The 12874-nt window shown below is 49.6% G+C and overlaps 1 protein-coding gene across 1 annotated transcript; it reads left to right on the plus strand.

Moving 5' to 3' along the window:
• Positions 1-7790: 7790 nt before the first annotated feature.
• LOC311216134 (olfactory receptor 14C36-like) lies at positions 7791-8747 on the plus strand (the record flags this gene model as incomplete). Its single annotated transcript, XM_084297680.1, has 1 exon — positions 7791-8747. Exon 1 carries the CDS (start codon positions 7827-7829, stop codon positions 8745-8747), a length of 921 nt encoding a protein of 306 aa, XP_084153806.1. The 5' UTR covers positions 7791-7826.
• Between the last annotated feature and the right edge of the window lie 4127 nt (positions 8748-12874).

Below are 12874 nucleotides of genomic sequence, written 5' to 3' on the forward strand. Positions count from 1 at the left end.
CAGGACAGGTGACCCAAACTAGCCAAAGGGGTATTCCATACCATCTGACGTCATGCTAAACAATAGATAGGGGTGGCTAGCCGGGGGAGGGGGCCGGACTGCTCTGGGTTAAGCTGGGCATCGGTCAGCGGGTGGTGAGCAATTGCATTGTGCATCACTTGTTTGTACATATTATTAGTAGTAGTACTATTATCACTATTGTATTATTATTATTATTATTATTATTATTATTATTATTATTATTATTATTATTATTGTTATTATTATTTTCCTGTCTTATTAAACTGTCTTTATCTCAACTCACGGGCTTCACTTTCCATTTCTCTCCCCCGTTCCAGAGAGGGAGGAGGGAGGGTGAGCAAACGGCTGCGTGGTGTTTAGCTGCCGGCCGGGTTAAACCACGACATGGACACAAAGCCCTGGGTCCTGTTGGGACTTTCAGCCTTTCCACAGCCCTCCATCCTGTCTAAACCTGGGTCTTAAAAGGACTCCCATACCTGCACATCGTTCACTGCTGGCTGCAGACCCTTGTCCATGTGGTGTCACACCAGGTCTCAGCTGAGTCTCATAACTCAGATCTTCTTGGTGGCCATGCTCCTCATAAGGCAGCTCTGTAGGAAGCTGGCCTAGTTCCTGGTGAGCAGGCACCACTGCTGTATGGCATCTCTCGTGGTGCCCAGGCCCTCCTCCTCCTGGGCACTGCTCACTCAGCAGCGTCCCAGTCTGCCATGACGCCTGGCGTTATTCCTCTTTTGATGAAGGACAAGGCTCATCTCCTTGTAAACAACAAGAGATTTCTATAGGCAAAATCCTTCAGTTTCTCAATGTTCCTTGTCACTGATGCTTCATTCTGTCAGCCATTCATGGCTGCAGGCAGACAGTTCAACCTTCCTGTGATTGTGTTATCTCTGACCAGACAGCAGCAGCAGTTGCAGGGAAATTTGGATAATTCAGGAGTAACCAGCTAAATGGAATTGCACCATAGAATCACAGGACAGTAGGGGATGGAAGGCTGCCAGGTTCCACCTCTTCTGTACTTCCTTCTCATGCATGCTGTCAGTTTCTCTGGAGCTGTGTCCTGAATGTTATGGGGCTGTGCAGGTGAAAATTAGAAGGGCCAAAGCTCAGCTGGAGATCAATCCATCTATTACTGTCAAAGACAAAAGAAACAAACAAACAAAAAAAAAAGATAAAAATTTAAATAAATACTTTAAATGAAGGAGGATTAGGGAGAATCACAATGCTTTATTGGATTTTGGGGGGAAAACCCAGTGACAAGGGATGAGGTAAAGGCTGAGACACTTAATGCCTTTTTTGCCTCTGTTACTAGCAGCAAGACCTGCTGTTCCCTTGGATATTTCTTCCTCCTCATGGCCAGTGCCATCCTTCCAATGCACACTTTGTGGCAGTTTTTTCTCTCCTGCTCTTTCCTACTACCAAAGAAAGCTCCACCAGGGTGGAAACCTCTCCTGAAGTAGGCATCCCAACCCAGCAGGCTCCTTGCGGCCTCTCAGCCAAGCAGACACAAGTCACCTCAGCAGCAGCTTCCAAGCCAGGGGCCTGCTGCTGGCCTTGCAGCTTCTTGGCTAGACACAGCCAAGCCTTGTGCCTCCTGCTGCCCAGCCATGGACTCAAGCAGAAGGGACAGGACAACCCATGTTGGGGCCTTCTTTCTGCCTGGGTCGTCCTGGCTCTGGAGGCAGAGGGGATCCCCCAGTCAGCATGCCAAGCAGGTGCCTTCTGCTGGCCTAGCAGGGCCACTGCCAGATGTCAGCCCAAAAGTGCAGCTCCCAGGGAGAAGTCAAGGGTGACCTGCCACCTCCAGACACAAGTGACCTCACAGTCCCTTTGTGTGACACGTTCCTGCTGCTGCCCTATCACGTGCAGAGACAGAAGTGACCTCACAGTCACTGCCACAGTCACATTGCTGCTGTTGGGCCATGAGATCCTGAGGTAGAGCTGAGCTTTCTCTAGCCCCCTCGGTATTTCTTTTTCACTTTCTGGGTTAGACATTAAGCAAAATTTTAGTGGGAGTGTTTGGTGTTCTGCTTGTGCTGTCAGGTCTGTGGTTATCGTATGGAGAAGCTCTGTGGTTTACGGGTGTTTTACGTCTGCCAAGGAGTCTAGAGTTAAATAGAGCATTTTCATGTTAGTGTTAAGAGAAGGGATTACGGTTATCAAGAGAGAAAATTGATTCTTTCAGAGTGTTGTAGTAGCATTTAGGTTCAGGGATTAAAATTACTGTTTCCAGTTAGGTAAGGGCCATATGTGACTTTTTTATGTCACTGTTACTGCAGTATCGGCATTGTAGGAATGCTTTTACCTCTATGAAATCATTAATTTCTGCTGGCCATGCTCCTCTTACCACCCCATAATCTCGTATGCCTCTTGTCCAGGCTGCTTCTGACCTCCCCATATCTTCTTGAGATCAGCTTTCTGATGACATTTACCATCTCAGTGTATCTGTCTCACCTCTGTTGGCTCCTCCATTCCTGAGAAGGAAGTGGCATTGTAGTTAGGAGGGAAAAGGACACAAAGATCTTTAGGCGCATCCTGCACAATGTGCCCATCAGCTCTGCACTTCCATAAAATCACGCTTCCTACCTACAAGTTTTGTTTCCCAAGTGGCTTCTGTGGATCCAGGGTTACTTTTCCCAGGCCCTCTCACATGTTTCTTTTTTGGATGTGAAGGGATGGGATAAGGAAAGCCAAGGCATGGATGAAACTGATCTTTTCAAGGGATGCAAGGAATAAGAGGAAGAGTTTCTATAGGTAAATTGCTCAGAAAAGGAAGGCCAAGGAGAGTGTACCCTCTTCTGATGGATGAGAAGGGTGAACTGGTAATGACAGACATGGAGAAGGCTGAGGGACTCAACAATATCTTTGCATCAGTCTTCCCTGCCAGTCAGGCTTCCCAAGTCTTTCATTCCCTGAAGCCATAGATGGAGGCTGGGGGGCAAAGTCCCACCCACTCTAAGTGAAGAGGAGGTTTGAGACCACCTGATGGAACTCAACAAGTACAAGTCTATTGGGTCTGATGACTTGCATCCCAGGGTCCTGAGGGAACTGGCTGATGTAGTTGTCAAGACTCTCTCCATCGTATCTGAAGAGTCCTGGCAGTCAGGTGAAGTCCCTGCTGACTGGGAAAAGGAAAACATCACTCCCATTTTTAAAAAGGGTGCAAAGGAGGACCCAGGGAACCACCAAATGGTGAGCCTCGCCTCTGTGCCTCAAAATATCGTGTAAAAGATCCTCCTGGAATCAATGTCAAGGCACATGCAAGACAAAGAGGTGATCTCACACAGCCAGCATGGCTTCACCAAAGGTCAAATCGTGCCTGACCAATGTGCTGGCTTTCTACAATGGAGTGACCACATCAGACAACAAGAGAAGACAGACCTACATCATCTACTTGGACTTCTGTAAGACCATTGACACTGTCCCACATGACATCCTGATCTCCAAATTAGAGAGATACGCATTTGATGGGTGCACCATTCAGTGGATAAGGAGTTGGCCTGAAGATCACACCCAGAGCATGGTGCTCAATGGCTCTATGTCCTATGGAGGCTGGTGACAAGTGTTGTACCTCAGGGGTCTGTCCTGGGACTGGTGCTGTTTAATATCTTTATCTATGACAGACAGTGAGATTGACAGTGAGACAGTGAGACAGTACATTCTGTGCTTGTAGCCCAGAAGGCCAACTGCATCCTGGGCTCCATAAGCAGAGGAGTGGCCAGCAGGTGGAGGGAGGTCACTTCTACTTCTACTCCTTGTACTCTGCCTTTGTGAGGCCCCACTTGGAGTCCTGCATCCAGGACTGGGGCAACAGCACGAGAATGGTGTGCGTCTGTTAGAACAGGTCCAGAGGAGGGCCACAAAGATGATCAAGGGGCTGGAGCATGTCTCCTATGAAGAAAGGCTGAGAGAGCTGGTGCTGTTCAGCCTGGAGAAAAGAAGGCTCAGGGGTGACCTCTCTGTGGCCTTTCAGTACTTAAAGGGGGCTTATAAAAAAGATGGAGAGTGACTCTTTGCTCAGTCAGATAATGAGAACGCAAAGGGGAATGGTTTTAAGCTAAATAAGGGGAGATTTAGATTAGAAGTTAGGAGGAAACTCTTCACTCAGAGGGAGGTGAGGCTGGAACAGGTTGCTGAGAGACCTTAGGGATGCCCGATCCCTGGAGCTGTTCAAGAGCAGGTTAGATGATGCCCTGGGCAACCTGATCTCATGGGGGACATCCCTGCTTATTGCCAGGGGGTTGGAACTAGATGACCTTTAAGGTCCCTTCCAACAGGAGCCATTCTCTCATTCTATGGTCTCATGAGCTCTACCTCAAGCATGACTCCCATCCCATCAGCCTTCCTGTGGTCTCTCACCTGACCAGAACAGAAGGTGCCTCACCATCATCTTCGATGCCTTGAACATGCTTCTGCCCTTTATAGTTCCTATCTGTGCCACATTCCTCCTGTTGGTCCATCAGCTCCAGAGACAGAAGTGACCTCCCAGCCTCCTTCACAGCCACGTGCCTCCTGCAGGCCCAGCACATCCTGAGGCACACCTGACCTCATCCCAGCATTCCCAGCCAGCTCCTCCTCGTGGCCTCTGATCTGATCACATACCTGTCACCTCACATGTCTCTTTCAATGCCATGGGACTGCTGCAGGACCTCACAGTCCCTGCCCTGCCCCAAGGGGACAAGAAGCTGAAGTTAGGAATAGGAGTGGGGTTGAAGCTATGTGCTGTGTGCATGGTGGAGGGCTTTGGGGGTTAGATTATCAGGTTAATGTTTAGGAAGTAGAGGTCACCCTCCAGGGTCAAAGGAATGGCAAAGCATCGAGGGAGGGATTAGTGTTGTGCTTAAGGATCCTGCTCAAGGTTTAGGATAAGGGCAAGCTTTGAGGACTTCAGTTTAGGTCTGGTTTGGGGGCTAAGGCTAAGGTTGGCTTTTTATTCCTTGATTAGGCTTTATCATCCTTCTGCTTGCCCTCCTATTAGCAGATGAGCTTGACATCTGTCATTTCCAAGTTCTGAGGAATGTCTTTGGTCCATCTGTCCTTTCCAAGGTCTTTGAGATAGGTCTTATGATGACATCTGCAGATCCACTTGAACTTCTCTCACCCTTCCCGTACCACCTTTAAGCAACCTGAGGAGTGACCAGGAGGATGATGTTTGCTTGGGAAAGGGTTTCGTTAAGATCTCTGAGGAGGGCTGTATTTGGCCTTCTCAGAGACCGTGATGGCAGTATCACAGAAAACAGTGACACTCGTGAGGACAGAAGAGCAGGTAGATAAGGCCTTGGCCTGCCAATATAGGACACACACACACCTGAAAACTACATGAGAAGGAAGAGGAAGATCGGATCCAAAATGTAGATTATGAAATCAAAGACTGTGAGTATCACCTTGGCACTGCAGGACAGCTCCAGCAATGAGGCAAAACCACAGAAGGTGTCTATGACACTGGGGCCACAGAACTGTGTCTGGGTAGAGAAGAAGAAATAATTACTGCACATGAGAGAAATTCCCCTGGTTCAGGTACAGCTGCCTTCTGGAGCCAGACCTTCCACTACTCGAGCCTTGCAGAGAACAGGGATGGCATACAGCCCAGGGCTGACTGTAGGGCATGGCCCCAGAAGGAAACACGGCATCTGCAGGTGTTTGGTGACAGGCACCAGCTGAGTGATGAGGGTGTTCCACATCCCAGTCACCGTGCTGGTCATGTGAGAGAGGAAGAAGAGATTTGTGTATGGGTAGAAGATCTTCCATGTGTGTTACTGGGAAAACTCAACAAATGCTGTCTTAGTGTCCAATTCCCTTCTTGGGAAAACTTTTAGAGCATTCAGTTTCCCCCTCTCTTGTTAGGACACATTCAGAGGGGTGAAATGATCCCTGGCAGTAATGGCTGAGGTGTCCTGCCATGCAGTGGGAACACAATAGGAGTTAAGGGAGGGAAACATATGTTCTCATGTTCGACAATCAAACTTTAATAGCGTAAATCACACTTCTAAAATTAGTCTCAACCAAATACAGCAAGGAGCAGTCAGCGAAGACTTCAGGCTGCTTCAACCACCACACCCCAGCAGAGACCCTGCTGCCTTGGGGAGCTGTCAGCCCTGAGGCCCTGGGGACACCTCCAGGAAGACCAATGGCACAGAGCAAGCGATGCCATGGTCGGGTGCTGTGCTGCTGAGCTGGGCTGGGCTCTTGGGCCCAAGCAGAGCTCCTGGTAAGCGAGCAGCACTACAGAGAGACAGATGTGCCCAGGAGCAGCTCCTCTGCACAGCGCAGCAGGGCTGGGGGCTCTGACCGCAGCTGGCACACAGAGAAGAGAGGAGAGAGGGCTTGGAGGCACTGAGGAGCGCAACAACAGAGGTCAGCGTGTGGCAGGACACATCTGCAGGCTCTTGGCACCGTGAGGCTCTGGCAGCAGGGCCTTCTGGCAGACGGGTCTTCTACAGCTGGCACATCCGACGGCTGATAGCATCTGGCAGGGTGGGTCTCTCTGTTTCTCCAGTGAGGAGTAGAAAATGCATTAGAGATTGGCATTTAAAATTGGATTTTTGAAGAGAAAGACCTGGGCAGGGACTACCTGAAAGGCAAGACTTTTTCTGTAGCCTCTGCTTGCAGATACCTGTGATAGAGTGGAGGCCGGTTTCATGGTAATAGGTGGTCAGGTTTGTACTGCAAACTGTGACTCCAAGAGAATTGCAGTGAGAGATCAATATTGAATCAATGAACTTCATAAAGTCCCTTCCCACACCTCAGCCCAGAAACTACACCAACATCATCATTGTGGTCCTCTCAGGTTTTATCCTAGCTGATCTTTAGGAGCTGTGAACCCTCCAATGCCCAGTGCTCTGTCTTTGGGAGGTCTCAGCCAATTTGAGATGACTACAGATTGCCTGCAATGAGCATGAACTGCCTCCTCTGCAGGCAGAGCTGCAGCACAGGAGGGTCTGCTGAGTGTCCGTCTGTCCCTCCCTGGCCTTGCCTCCCCTGGCAGCAGCACGTTGGCATTCCTCCTGGCTTCTCCAGCTGGCCATGCTGCTGCTGGTCTTGTTCCCAGGCTGGCTGAGGATGGGGGTTTCAGAGGCAGTGGTGTGCCGTCAGGGTGTTTGGGGAAGGGTGAGTATGGGGACAAGGTGAGGGGTCTGGAGATGGGCACTTTGAGCCTGGATTCTTCTGCTTTCAGCAGTGTTCAGGTTCTTTTCAGATGAACAACTGAGTACAACTTTCCTGCAGCTCTCACAGGGCAGCTGAGACCAGCACTGATGGAGAGGCTGGCTGTCATCTCTGAGGGACACTGCACTAAAGGCACAGTGTCTTTGCCTCTGAGGATCCACAAGGTTTTACTTGGAGTGCAGCAGAATGCCCAGGATTTATGCCTTAGAAACTGTTCTCCGGTGTGGTGGGGCAGCTACAACCAAAACCACAAAACAAATAATTACATATCTAAACCTCCAAACGTCTGCTCTGCAGTAGGGTGAACTAGGAGCAAAACTGGGGAAATCTCTTTGATATCAGCAGTAACCTTAATCTGAGACTACCCCATGTTCCTACCATGTTCCTACCATGTTGCTACCATGCTATTCCCTCTGGCTGTAGTGCAGGACTGATCCTTCCGTTGCTCACAGAGGATCCTCTGCTCCCAGAGACACTCTCAGGCAGAATCAGTGAAAGAGAGCTTCAAAATATCTGCCTGGAAATGGGCAATTTTTTGGTGATTTTAAATGAGAAAATGGAAAGGTTTTTACTCCGATATGTCTGTGGCACATTATCACTGCCTTTGTCTTCCTTGTACAGGACCTCATGACCAGAAATAACAGATGTCCAATGTCAGCTCCATCACGGAGTTCCTCCTGCTGGCATTCGCAGACACGCGCGAGCTGCAGCTCCTGCACTTCACGCTCTTCCTGGGCATCTACCTGGCTGCCCTCCTAGGCAACGGCCTCATCCTCAGCGCCGTAGCCTGTGACCACCGCCTCCACACCCCCATGTACTTCTTCCTCCTCAACCTCGCCCTCCTCGACGTGGGCTGCATTTCCACCACTCTGCCCAAAGCCATGGCCAATGCCCTCTGGGACACCAGGACCATCTCCTATCAAGGATGTGCTGCTCAAGTTCTCTTTTTTGTCTTCTTCTTTGCTTCAGAGTATTCAATTCTAACTATCATGGCCTACGACCGCTACGTTGCCATCTGCAAGCCCCTGCACTACGGGAGCCTCCTGGGCAGCAGAGCTTGTGCCCAGATGGCAGCAGCTGCCTGGGGCAGTGGCTTTCTCTATTCAGCCCTGCACACGGCCAACACATTTTCTCTCCACCTCTGCCAAGGCAATGCTGTGGACCAGTTCTTCTGTGAGATTCCCCAGATCCTCAAGCTCTCCTGCTCAGATGCCTACCTCAGGGAAGCTGGGGCACTTGTGTTTAGTTTTTCTTTAGCATTTGGTTGTTTTGTTTTCATTGTGTTGTCCTATGTGCAGATCTTCAGGGCAGTGCTGAGGATGCCCTCTGAGCAGGGACGACACAAAGCCTTTTCCACGTGCCTCCCTCACCTGGCCGTGGTCTCCCTGTTTGTCAGCACTGTCATGTTTGCCTACCTGAAGCCGCCCTCCATCTCCTCTCCATCCTTGGACATGGTGATGGCAGTTCTGTACTCAGTGCTGCCTCCAGCACTGAACCCTCTCATCTACAGCATGAGGAACCAGGAGCTGAAAGCCACACTGAAAAAAATGATTCTATTTACTTAGCAATAAATTGGCTATCTCACTTTTCTGGTTTTACTCACGTTAATCTCAGGCAGTTTGTGAGCTTTAGGTATAGCATTCTTTAAAATTCTTTTTCCAGTTAGATGTTTGCTTTCATTCCTCTTTTCCAGATGACCAGTCCTCTGTGAACCCAGAGGCTTTCTCTGAATGTGTTTATCCCTAAATGACACCTGGCCTCTGTTCTGGTATCTTGTTCATAAAATGAAGTTGCTCATGCTTAGTGCTCTTCTTCCCAATCTGGAGTGCAGAAGACAATCAGGGAATGCCAGGCTGAAGGTCTCGGTCTTGTACTTGGGTTTCACCTGGACACAGGGACATGGGGGCACCAGGTTTTGGGTGAGGGAGTGAGGGCTGGACTGAGTTGTAACTGGTGGATGCCCAGTGCCCCTGGAGAACCTGACCCTTCAAGAAGCAGCTTCTTGGGATTGAAACGTGAGAGGACCGGTGGCATCAAGGAGGTATTGGGAGCCACCAGGATATCCTAAGGCTTCTCCTGGGATATTGAGTGCCTTGTGTTGGGTGGGCAGTGAGTGGATCTTCACAGTAAAGCTAAGCCAAAGGATGCATTTGCTAAAGGGAGCTCTGCAATGCCAGGGCACAAAGCTGGGTAACAGCACAAAAGTCTCAGAGGCCTTCAGTGAACAAGTGGAAAAGACCAAAAGACTGGGTGAGCAAGCAAGGTCAGGGAAGTGGGGAGAGGTGGGCAGGGGCTGAGCTGGGCTGGTCAGTGCCCGGCAGAGGGCAACAGCAGCGTCAGGGAGCAGTGGCAGCATGCAGGGGAGGGCTCCCAGCAGGGCTTGGTGCTGATGAGCCAGGACTGCGCGAAGGGAGCCCAGAGCTGCAGGGGCAGGGGAGAGGAGGCCGCTCTGGGCCCTTGCTGACCTGGGCAGAGGAGGAAGGGGACCCAGGGCATTCGTCCCCTCCCCGCAGCCTGTCAGCACGTCTACTGAAGGCCAGGGTGGCTGCTGCAGGAGCAGGGAGCTCAGCATGGCCCTTGCAGCCCCCTGGCCTGGGCCTGCCTCTGCCCTTGGCCTTGGCCCCGGCCTTGGCTCTGCTGGCAGGAGCGCTCTTGCCATGCGCTTCCTGGCCTCCCCTCGCCTGCGCACAGCTGCTGCCAACTCAGGCTGCTGGCACAAACATGTCCTCACCAGCAGCACCACCCCTTGGGCTGCTTCTGCTGGCCTCCTCAAACCCACTGCCTTGACTCCTTGTCTCCACTGGGCCCCAAATCCTGCACTGAAATGCATCCCTTGGCTGTCAGTGCCCTCTCCCCTGCCGTGCTGGGACGTTTTTCCATTGGGCCGTCTACCAAACAATGTAATAAATACTATGAGCAGGACTAGAAGGGTCTTTTTTCTAGCCAGGGGAAGGCGGGGAGGAAAGGGACAATTTGGTTTACTGGACTGTGTATATTTAATGGCCTGGCACAACAGACCCACAAATGTGTCAGGCTCCTCTGGACCACAGAGTACCCTAATACCATCAAGCTAGAAAGAGGTAGAACCCACCTGTATTTATGGAGTGACAGGGGCATCCCAAGAGATAACTGTACTGGAGTCTACCTTGCTTGGCCTTCCACAGAATCCTTCTGTTGGGGGTTTGCTGAGGGGTGAAGAACAGCAGGTGCCAATGGCTACCATGGTGGCACACCTGAGGCAGTGTCACGCTAACCGAGAGTCCCTGATTGCCATCCATGAGCTGGGTCATTGACTGGAGAGCCAAGGTGTAGATGTAGAGCTTGGGAGCGTGGTTTAATGATGGCCATGTCAGCACTAAGGTAAAGTTGCCTGACCTGGGTTACACATCCCAGAGTAGTGTCAGGCACAATGCAATTCTTTTTGCCTTCTGCATCTATAGCACAGGAAGAAGGACTTTGCCCTACTCTATTGACTGGGCAGGTCTTTTCACTCTACTCAATGTAGGTTTCTGTGTGGGGAAAGGGACACTTTCCCAAAAGCGGCCAAGCTCATGGGTAGAGCTACAGCCACTTGAAGATATATTTTCTTTAATTTTCTTCCTCAGTTTTCCACAGAAGACCCAATAGAGACTATGGATGTCCAGGTGTCTACTGAGATTCCAGCTGAATTTCTCAGGATCCTACGGTCATTTCAAATTTATTTTATTTTATTTTATTTTATTTTATTTTATTTTATTTTATTTTATTTTATTTTATTTTATTTTATTTTATTTTATTTTATTTTATTTTATTTTATTTTATTTATTTTTTATTTTATTTTATTTTATTTATTTTTTATTTTATACTTTTATTCTTTCCCAAGGAACCCCTGAATTGTCTTAGAAAGGGTTTCATGTTCTGGGCTGGGCTGCACTAAGAGGGACAAAGACCACTGTTGGCAGTGGAGGTGTCAGACCTCCAGACTGCTTTTCTTCCCGATGGAGTCCTCCAAAGAAATCACCCTGGATGAATAGCAATACGAGAATGATGTTCAAAACTGAAATGCAGCAAAATTCAGCCTTTGAAACAAGAAATTTTTTTTTATTGGTTGCTCTTTGAAATCTTCCTTAATTACATCTTGCAGCTCTGCAATTAGCTGCAAAAGGAATGAAGGCTTGAAGAAAACTATCAAAGAGATGTTAGGAGTTTCTGCATTTTAATGAGTTCCATGGTGTATTTTGGTGCTGAGTCTATGAAGCTCAGGTACTGAGAGGGGAATGATGCAACTGCTAGAGAAAGTAAAGTCAGAAGGACAAGTTGAAGTGACTTGGAGTATTAATGGGCCCCACTGAGGGCTGTTACTAACAAAGCCTTCCCAGGGCCTTGTTAGGGCAGATAATTGGAGGCCATGGTTACAGACAGGCAAAGCACTGTGCTGAGAAAAGTCTTGGTTGGTTTTGGTGATGCAGATGGGCCAATGGTTGGCCCCAGGCACTGCAACAGGAGATCATGCACCCCACGTCTGCCTCAAGGCTCTTTCTGGGGTCTGTGGGATGTGGTGGGCAGTGTGATGCCATGAGAACAACACTGGTGTTACACCTCCAAGGTGCTGCACAGGGTTGAAAGGAATCGATGAGGCCTCATCACAATGAATAAAATATATTTCCTCATAAACTCTAGCCAAGAGGACAGAAATTTCAGGGCTGTTGGGCCTGCCATTTCTACCAGCACCCTCTGCCTTCCCCTCTGCAGGCTTTCCTATCATGTGCCACAGTCTGACCTATTTCCTTGAAGTCTGCAGACACCAATCTCAGTTCACCATCTTGCTTTCATGCCTTGCTTTCACTGATGTCTCGTGAGCCCTCATCTTGAAAGACAAAGTGACGGTCTAATCAGAGCGTGACCTCTGGCACCACAGCAATATACTTTCAGGGACATTTCTTCCTCCTTGTGGCCAATGCTTAACTTCCAAGGTGCACTCTGTGGAAGTTTTTTCTTCTGCTCTTTCCTACTACCAAAGAAAGCTCCATCAGGGTGGAAACCACTCCTGAAGTAGGCATCCCAACCCAGCAGGCTCCTTGTGGCCTCTCAGCCAACCACACACAAGTCACCTCAGCAGCAGCTTCCAAGCCAGGGGCCTGCTGCTGGCCTTGCAGCTTCTTGGCTAGACACAGCCAAGCCTTGTGCCTCCTGCTGCCCAGCCATGGACTCAAGCAGAAGGGACAGGACAACCCATGTTGGGGCCTTCTTTCTGCCTGGGTCGTCCTGGCTCTGGAGGCAGAGGGGATCCCCCAGTCAGCATGCCAAGCAGGTGCCTTCTGCTGGCCTAGCAGGGCCACTGCCAGTTGTCAGCCCAAAAGTGCAGCTCCCAGGGAGAAGTCAAGGGTGACCTGCCACCTCCAGAAAGAAGTGACCTCCCAGTCCCTTTCTGAGACACGTTCCTGCTGCTGCCCTATCAAGTGCAGAGACAGAAGTGACCTCACAGTCCCGGCCACAGTCACATTCCTGCTGCTGGGGCAGGAGTCTGGTGGTTTTACCGTGTTAGGAAGCTAAACACCACAATCGCTCTCTCACTCCCCCTCCTTAGATGAAAAAGGGACGAAGTAAAGTAAAGAACAACTAATAATTATTAAATAATAAAAATTAAAGAAAAATTACTATGAACTAAACTATTTAACTAAAGAGAAAAAAAGGGTACGGGGAAAAAGGAGGC

The sequence above is a fragment of the Netta rufina genome, assembly GCF_964035555.1.
Source record: "Netta rufina genome assembly, chromosome: 18".
Lineage (NCBI taxonomy): Eukaryota > Metazoa > Chordata > Aves > Anseriformes > Anatidae > Netta > Netta rufina.